The sequence below is a fragment of the Psammomys obesus genome, unplaced genomic scaffold, assembly GCF_907164565.1.
Source record: "Psammomys obesus unplaced genomic scaffold, mPsaObe1.curated_primary_1811, whole genome shotgun sequence".
Classification (NCBI taxonomy): Eukaryota; Metazoa; Chordata; class Mammalia; order Rodentia; family Muridae; genus Psammomys; species Psammomys obesus.
In genome coordinates, this window is record NW_026596143.1 from 13308949 (window position 1) to 13318265 (window position 9317).

At 39.7% G+C, this 9317-nt stretch overlaps 1 protein-coding gene across 2 annotated transcripts in view; it reads right to left on the reverse strand.

Moving 5' to 3' along the window:
* Kat6a (lysine acetyltransferase 6A) overlaps nt 1–9317 on the reverse strand; it is an 81156-nt gene that overhangs the window by 71170 nt on the left and 669 nt on the right. The window contains exons 2-3 of one of the 2 annotated variants that reach the window (XM_055593481.1): nt 7728–7814; nt 6519–7429 (exon numbers count right to left, since the gene is read on the reverse strand). In XM_055593481.1, coding sequence (XP_055449456.1) covers nt 6519–7118 — 600 coding nt within the window. In that variant the 5' untranslated portion in view covers nt 7119–7429; nt 7728–7814. The other variant, XM_055593482.1, reaches the window with a different exon arrangement.

The window sequence follows — 9317 nt, forward strand, 5'->3', positions numbered from 1 at the left end:
TATAATATAATATAATATAATATAATATAATATAATATAATATAATAAATACCTCTCAGCTGACCAGATCAATAGATACAGCAGATTCCAGAAGGGCTGGCGCATACTTCCAAGTACTGTGTGTAGCCTATAACAGGTACTCAATACCTATTTGAATTAACTGGCAACTAAAAGCAGAATTACCTACATCTTCCTTTCTCCATTACTGCCAAATACACTCTGGAGGTTCATGTATGTTTAGAATACAGAGGTTCATAACAGCAAACCAACCCATTCTTCACAGAAACTGACTAGGCAGTTTCAAAGAGAGGAAGAAAAGTAGTTAAAATATAATGAAAGGAGGACATATATAATCTGCTCAGAGGAGAAATCATTTCTCACCTTTGAGTTCACTGTATTATAATTCGGAAAGCGAGCTCTTCATATCTTTGGGAAAGTCATTCAAGAAATAAACTATTGAAAATAGCGTATGAAAAAAATTCAAAATATAGAATAAACCTCATCAATTCTAATTTCATAAATATTATAAAGCAGCTGAGAATAAATAAAATCAAAGTACACTCTACTGATAAGTCACATGAAATTCTAGTCAAAAGAAATATAATCTTCCTAAATATACACTTCCACATATAGTAATTTCAGTTAGTAACACTACATATAAGAGCTATGTAGTAATGGACAGATATTTCTAATCAAAGCAAACCAGTAGGTTTCTACTGAATGAAATGTCCTTAATGCAAGGCCTTAGGAAAAAGGTCTTCAGTTCAGCTGCAAAACTGATCCTGCAAGCTCTTTCCAAAAGTCAAGTTCCAGGATTCTAGTATTAGGATTTGTCCTGAAGTATAGGCCACTTTTTAAAGAATATGTACACTGACATTTCATGTAAGGCTAATATTTTTAAAATTAAAATATAAAATTAAAAAATAGCTCAGTGACAGCTCATTCTTAAAGCTCCTGTGTGAGACTCCTGCATTCAACTCCAGGAACACAGACAGATAAATACACACACACACTTCAAGTAAGGGGAATTACTATAAATGCAAATACCCAGGCATTCTAACAAGAATATATAATAACTGATTCACAGCAAATCCACTAATTCAACCCATTGGATAATTTGATAGTAATTATAATAATACAACCACATTTTACTTAGCTTCATCAAGAAAGAGTTCCAAAAAAAAGAAAGAGTTCCTACAGATAGGTGTTCATATAACATCAAACTACAAAACAGGGCCCAATGTACTTGTCCACTTTAACATATACTCTTTTAAAATGCCTAATGATAGAACTATTTTTATGAATGGGATTCTGCATCAATTCATGATGACAAGTTGTCGATATAAAGGCAAGAAATCCCTTTAATACTTTACACAATACTTAGAAACTGAAATAGTTCAGATTCCAGAGATCCTCAATTTTTTTACTATTTGCAGCGACACCAGCAGCTGAATATCCCTAAACTAAAATCCCCATTTTGAGCCATTATGCTGAGTAAGAGCATTCACTTTGTGGTCAAATGTTTCAAAATTGAAATTATTTTGGATTGTTAAGATTACAGACCCTCCCTGGGCAGTGGCGGTACAGTCTGTAGGCCTTTAGTGCCAGCACTGGGGAGCAGAGGCAGGCAGATCTCTGAGTTTTAGGCCAGCCTGGTCTGCAGAGTGAATTCCAGGACAGTCAGAGATACACAGAGAAGCCCTGTCTCAAAAAAAAAAAAAATAACCAAATAGAAACAAAATAAAAAGATTACAGATCCTCAATCTGTAAAAGTGTGCTTTCAGCTCAAAGTTTACAGGGCAAACAAAACCCCGAAATAGATCTCTAAAACTTTCACCAATGAGGGCAGGAATGTACCTCAATTTGAGGAGTGCTTGGCTAACACACATGAAACTCTGCGATCAATCCACACATCAACTGCCATTGGTGGCATGTACCTGTAATCTCAGAGTTTGGAAGGTGGAAGTAGGAACCTAAGAAATTCAAGGTCACCCTCAGCTACATGAGAGATTCAAAGTCAGTCTGGGATATTTGAGATCTTTTCTCAAAAACAAAACAAATAATATATATATTAATTTAACTAAGAAAGCTGGAGATGGTTTTGTGGTTAAAAAATTGTTCTTTCAGAGGACTGGGATGGTTCCCAGTACCCTCATCCAGGCTTCTCACAGGAGCCTATAACTCCAGGTCCAGAGAATTCTATGACCTCTCTGGCATTCTCAGGTATATGCACATACATACATACCACACACAAAAAAAAATACACAAATAATAATTTTTTTTAACTAAAATGCACTATATTGGACCCTTGGTAAATGGATAAGATCATATTGAGAGAGGTAATCCAGACCTCTCTGATTAGTAAAACAGACATCACATATTCTCTCTATTTGTGGTTCCTGACCCAAGTTTTCAGACGTTGAATATATAACTTGGAATAAATGCAGAAACCAGGAAATTATAAAGGGACCATGGGGCAGGGAAGAGCAATAGAAAAAGAAATAGCAGGACACAGGTGATGTGATGGGAAAAATGGGGGTGGGGGAGACACTAAAGAAGCGGAGGGAAATAAATACAGAGGAAAGAGGAAGGGGCTAAAATAATAGTAAGGACTGCCCGAAAAAGTCATAAGCATATTACTATCTAGCTAGCTAAAATTACATATAACAACATCTAAGAATGTGTTAACATATGTATATATAGTTTAAATGAAATCCTCCCATCTGGGCTGACAATACTCCCATGAGCTATAGGCAAAAATTCTAACATCAGACATGAGAAGCCCTGATTTGAGTTGTTGGTCAGTCCAAGAGACTCCCAAAACATATAGCCATCTCCTGCTGTCCTTGGCTGCCTCCCAGAGATGGAAGTCCTATTGCTGAAGAACCCATGAACTTCAGACACTGGATCCAGAGGACCTGAGCTGGATCAGACCTTAAGCTTCCTTCCTAAGGACCAGCCTTCATCTTACCAGAAGGCACCATGCCAGCTTCTAAGGAAGAAAGGCAACCAACAGTCCTACCCAGCTATGACACCTATGACCCACAATAATGGTCAACATGGTACAATAATTCTAAGGGTGCATGCACACCTTGGAAGTAACCAACAGCTCATTCTAGTTATACTTAAGACCTGCTCAATAAAAAATATGTCCTGGTACTGGAAACCTGGCCAACACCTAGGGCTAGTGAAGTCATGGATCCTGGAGGAGAAATATACAACCACCACTTTATTAAACCAACACAACCCTAACTACAGTCTAAATATTTATCCTCATATCCACAGTAAGTGTGGTTCTTCCTGGTCATCAAAGAAACTTCTCTTTGCAAAAGAGAACATTACAGAAAACTGATCAAAATGCAGAATTGTAAAGGCCAGCCCCAACCAACACATTTATAATACAAACCCTGCACCTACGACTGGGGGATCATTGTAAAAGAGAAGGAGCAAAGATTTTAAGAGCCAAGGAAAAAGGAAGCTTACTGTGAGACTGTGTGTCCTAGAAATGTCAGAGAGGCCACACTCATGAAGTCTCATCATCAACATGGCTACCTATCAAGACCTAAACTATGAAAACACCAACGGACATTCTAACATAAAAGGGGTAAGCTTGAGGGGCCTCAACCCTAAACAAAGAACTGCAGGCAACTGAAGAATACCAGAGAGGGAGAAATAGTCTTCTACAAGAAGAATCCTACTAATTAGATCTCTAATATCAAGCCTGGGGTCATATACCTACACTAACATTATATCGACTGAGCAGGTTGTATTTATGTATTTAGAAATATATGTATACTAATATGTTTATATGTAACAACAACTAAAGAACAAGAGGCCATAAAATTTGAAAGACTAAGGGAAGATTCTGAAGGAAGAAAAAGAGAAGGGAAAAATTGGTACGGTTATAATTTTTAAAAATTATTATATTTAACTAATGAAATATACCAGTGCCAGGCATGGTAGCACATATCTCTAATCTCAGTATTGGGAGATGAAGCAGGAGGATTTCTACAAGGCTAAACCCAATCTGAGCTACCTAGAAAGGTGAGCCCCATTTCCAGCCCCTCCACAGACAGACAGACAGACAGACAGACACACACACACACACACACACACACACACCCAAGAAATACTCTCTAATTGATATTTGAACAAAAATTTGTAGGTTAATGAGATACTAATAACTACAATGAAAGATGGAGAGATGGCTCAGCTATTAAAGAGCTCTTGCTGTTCTTCCAGAGGACCCAAGTTCAGTTCTCAACACCCACTTCAAGCACACCACAACCATCTATTACTCTAGCTCTAAAGGATGTGACATACACATGCAAAAGTAAAATACAGGGGGCTCCTTATGGAGGGAGAGGGAGGCAAATGCAGGAGGTGGAGGAGGTAAAGAGCAATAGAGAATATAAGTGATCTGATAGGGAAAATGGGAAAGGATGTGTGCTCTTTAGGGATGAAAGAGGAGGAGCAAGGTAGGTAAGAGAACAGGATGTCTGTAAAAGCCACAAAGAATCATACTATTAACTATTTAAGCACACATACACATAAATCAAACCAATCAAACAAACAAACCTTATAATACATATAGGTATTTAATACACAAAACAGGTATATAATACATATTTGTAAAAATATGCATACTTTTAAAGAACTTTTCTTATCTGGACTAGTGGTGACCACTCTAATAATAGCCAAAGACCACCTAATAAAAGAAAAACCCAATTTGAGTTGCTGGTCAGGGCTGTCCAAGAAACTCCCAAAACATATAGTGCCTTGCTGTTGCCCTTGGTTGCCTCCCAGAGTAGAAGGTAAATCCCTATTGCTGAAGACATCATGCACTTCAGAAAAAGAACCCAGAGGATCCTGAGCTGGACCTGACCTGAATGGCCCCTCCCTGAAGACTATGTATCAGAAAGTACCATGCAAGCTTCCAAAGGAGAAAGGCAACTAACCATCTCAGCCATCTACGACGTCCACGAACCACATCAAGGACCAACACTGCATGATAACCTTCAGGGTGCAAAAGTGGCACACATGCCTAAATGGTAACTAACAGCTCTTTAACTGGACTTAACACCTGCTCAACAAGACAGATATCCCATGCCTGGTACTGGAATCTAACTACTCAGTGCTTGTGAAGTAATGGTTACTGGAGAAGAAACTATAGCCACTGATTTACTAAATCCCTGACAACAATCTATTAACATTTGTCATTATACCATAGGTTAAGTGTCATCTTCACCCCTCATCAAGGAAACTTCTCTTTGTAACAACCGGAGACCACTACAGAAAACCACAACCAACCAAAATGCAGAGTTGTGGACTCTAGTCCCAGTGAACTACAAAATGAACAAGGATGACAACAATGAACATGCCGAAAGACAGAAAAAAGCCCACAAATCCTCAAGCCTACACAAAGAACTATAGAAAACTGAGGAAAGGTAAGAATGAGAGAGGTGGCCTTCCCCAAGGAAGAGCACACCAATTGGTTGTCCAGTGTCAAACGGTCAGCCCTGAAAACATACAAACAAGTAACAATTAGGACTGAACAGGTTATACTTAGTAATACATACATATGTATGCAGTATGTATGTTTGTGTATTTATGTATGTAGGCATGTAGGTATGCATGTGTGCACACAATAACAATTTGAAAAAGATTGGGGAACGGTACATGGGAGGGTTTGGAAAGAGCAAAGGGAAAGGGGAAATTAATTATATTACAAACAAAAATCTCTGCCCAGAAGTAGCTTCCTTGATATATACACTGCCAATGAACAGCTCACTCTCCAAATAACAATTCAGAATACCTTGTACTGATATGACATTCTATCAATATAAAACAACAGTCACACACAAATTCTCTCCGTCCCCAAATAGCCTACTTAAGGGCCAAAATTAACTGTTAAGATATACCTTCACGTGCATAAAGCGACAGTAATGGCACAAAAAAAGAGTAAGGTACAAAACACTCCATACTTTTTATAATACAGGATACTGTATTCTTGTTCCATATGACTACAGCTGCCACAAATAATAACATTTGGGATTTCGTCATATACAGAGCCACACTGGGTGTGGTGGCACACACCTGTAATTAATTCCAGCACTTCTTGGGAGGCAGCGACAAGATGATAATAAGGACTGAGACTAGCCTGGACTTTATAACAAGACCCTAAATAAATAAATAAATAAATAAATAAATAAATAAATAAATAAATAAATAAGGTCCCCAGCATTTCTAAGTTGCAACAGTAAGGTACTGTAAGAACCTTCAATCAAAAGTTTTCATGCTAAGCTAAAATATGTTCCTGTAGTTAAGTCAGCATTCTATACTCTGAATCTTAGACTTCAAAGATTTTAAACTGCTAGAACAATTAGTATCTATTGGGTTTTCATAGCTAGAACTCAGAAAAGCTCCCCCAAGTCTTAACCTTCTATGTAACTTCCCAGAAACGTTAATGTGAATCCTATTCTCACTGCCCTATAAGCACTGATGCAAACATTTCTTACCTTATCTTTCTCGTGTGGAAGCAATGACACAGGAGGTAAACAAGAAAGCGACTCACAGCCCTCTTTCCCTTCAGCACTGGCTGCCTTAGTGTTGAGCCGGTAGAGAGGTCCATCTTTAAGGAGTCTGCCATGGCCAACGGCACGCTTGATTGCCAATCGTAGCTGCTGGTGGAACCCAGAGGCAGCACTGCCTCCATAGGCAGCAGATACATCCTTCTGGCTTTTCAAAAAGCGTTCGATACTTTTCAAAGTTGAGCCTCCAGACTCTGCCAAACCCTCAAATGCCCGTTTGAGTAATTTATTCCAATCCACACTTTGTTTATTATCCAATTTTCCATGGTTTCGAGGTTTAGGAAGTGCTATTCGACCAGGATTATCAGGATCTTTATAGGAATTGAGACCTTTGTTTGAGACTTTTAAAATCGTCCCATCTTTAACACTCAACTCCAACTGCTCTAGAACAGTTTTACGATCCAAGCCATGGGATGAAGACACTGCATTGCATATCCTTTCTTCTGAAGGTCGCTGTTTCTGCTTCTTTACTTTTTTGATGGCCTCCAAAATCCACTCCGTGTACAGCGGGTTAGCGAGTTTTACCATGGTGAAGGATTCTGTATATCCATAGAGTCGTTATCCTTTATCCTGATGCTGAGTAAGTCTTACACCATGGAAAACAAGATTCTCGGAGGATAGGAACCAGTTAACCATAGCATACAAGATTTCTGGCCTGAGTCTTCCCTCCTTTCACAAAATAGAACTGCAACCTACTTTTACCTTAGAAATGAAAACAACTGGTTCTCTGAACATCTCCAAACTCCTCAATAGCACCAGCACGGGCCTCCGCTCCACAGACAGTCTTGCACTCCACACAGCCCATTCCTGGCATCAAGTGGAAAATGAGTACCTTAAGCCTGAAAAGCAATAAAATAACGTCAGTTTTCTATCAACGCCCACCCTATAAATAAGTTGTCAACTGAAACATCCCAGTCTTTCCTTAAAGCCATGTGTTTATCAAGTACTCCTAAGAGTTGAAATACAGTACTATCACTATTCTAAAATAATCACTGGGAACCACTAAAACAAAAACAGAAGCAAAAAAAGATAAGCAGTTAAGGTAAACTGAGGAAATAAAATGAGATGGTCTGTGAATGACCTTAAGCTATAACTAACCAGAGAAGCGCTATTTTGTTCTCCGAAATCTGTGCTCACCAGACTATGGATTCAACTCTTCCTCCACATTTTCCCCCAAGAAACTATTCAGCACTTCAACAAGGATCTGGATTAGTAGAAAGAATCCTGCAATGAAAGCAAGAGTGAATCATCTTTCAAAATTCCAGTGCATAAAATAGTGATCAATAAGAAATACAAAAAACACTGAGAACAATTTGACTAGTTAAAGGAAATATACATGCTTCACATATCACAATAAGGCTATTAATGCAAACAAAAACAATGAAAATTGCTTAGTTTGAAAGTACTTAAAGAATTTTAAAATAACCCAATCTCATTCAAAGTGTCACTTATGCCCACATCTGAAAGAAATAACAACTGTCAAAGTACTTATAAGCAATGTGCAGATAAGCTAGAAATAAGGCCTAAAATCATTTGAATCAAATGTACATACTATATATGAAATGTACAGTATAGAAAACAAGTATTGCCTATTTGTGTGTTTATAGAAAAGAGGATCTAATAAAAATGTGAATCTGAGATTGCTACCTGAGAGTGAACGTTAGTCAGTAAAACAAAAATACTACTTTTCTGGGTCAAGAATCTGTCAGATACACTTTTTTTTTTTTTAATCAATAAAATAATGACTTCTAAACTTTTTCCTCCAAAACTGCTTAACTTTGAACTTCTCTTGTTCTGGAGGGCATGCACAATATAAACACAGATAGAAAGACATAAGGGTCATGTCCTCCAGCAAGTATTCTTAATAGCGACGTTAAAAGCAAAAGGAAAACTAATACATGTTGGGGAAGAAAGTATACTATGACTCCGGTAAGAATGAAAAAGGATGCAACATTAGCACCTGGGGCCAAATTTAATTTCAAAATTAGCTAACTAAAGGGTCTTCACTTTGGTGAAAGCCTTAAGGGGACAAGTATCAGAATTATCACTCAAGGAGAGCTGTTGTTGTTGTTGTTTACATGGACATTAACTTTAAAAATAAGGAGACCCAAGACCTAAGAGGCTGGGAACAGCCTGCGCGGTTGAGCTTTCAGGTGAAAAGAATGAATGACAGCCACTCATTGTCTTTCCGGCCGGAAGTTTCCCCCATCTCCAGGTCTGCAGAACTAACGCTGAGGAGCTGAACCCTAACTCTCAGAAAGTAAACTAGCGCCTGGAAAGAAAAGACCGACAGGCTGCCAAAGCCCTTCCCTCTGCCTCCCACCCCAGAACACACCTTCGCGCCCTCCATTTAAAAAGCCCGAGGAACTTTAAAAACTTGAAGCGGCGGAGCCCCGCAGCCGGCCGTCCGCCCGCCCCGCCGGTCCCACGCCGTGGAAACACAGCCCGAAGAGTAAGTTAACAATGAAATCACGTGGAGTTAGCAGCTCCAGGAGCCCTGTCCCCGGCTCCCCCGGGCCCCGGCCTCCGAGGGCCCGGCCGCGCGGAGCCTGACAGGTCGGGCAGGTCCGGCCCAAAGTCGCGGGGCTCTTGACAGGCGCGCCCGCCGCCCGCCGCCCGCCGCCCGCCGCCCCGGCCCGGGGCTGACAGTCCGACAGACGCGACACCGCACGTGCCGCCCGCTCCGCCGCGCGGCGCCCGCCAGGCTGTCAGCCCCGCACCGCTCAG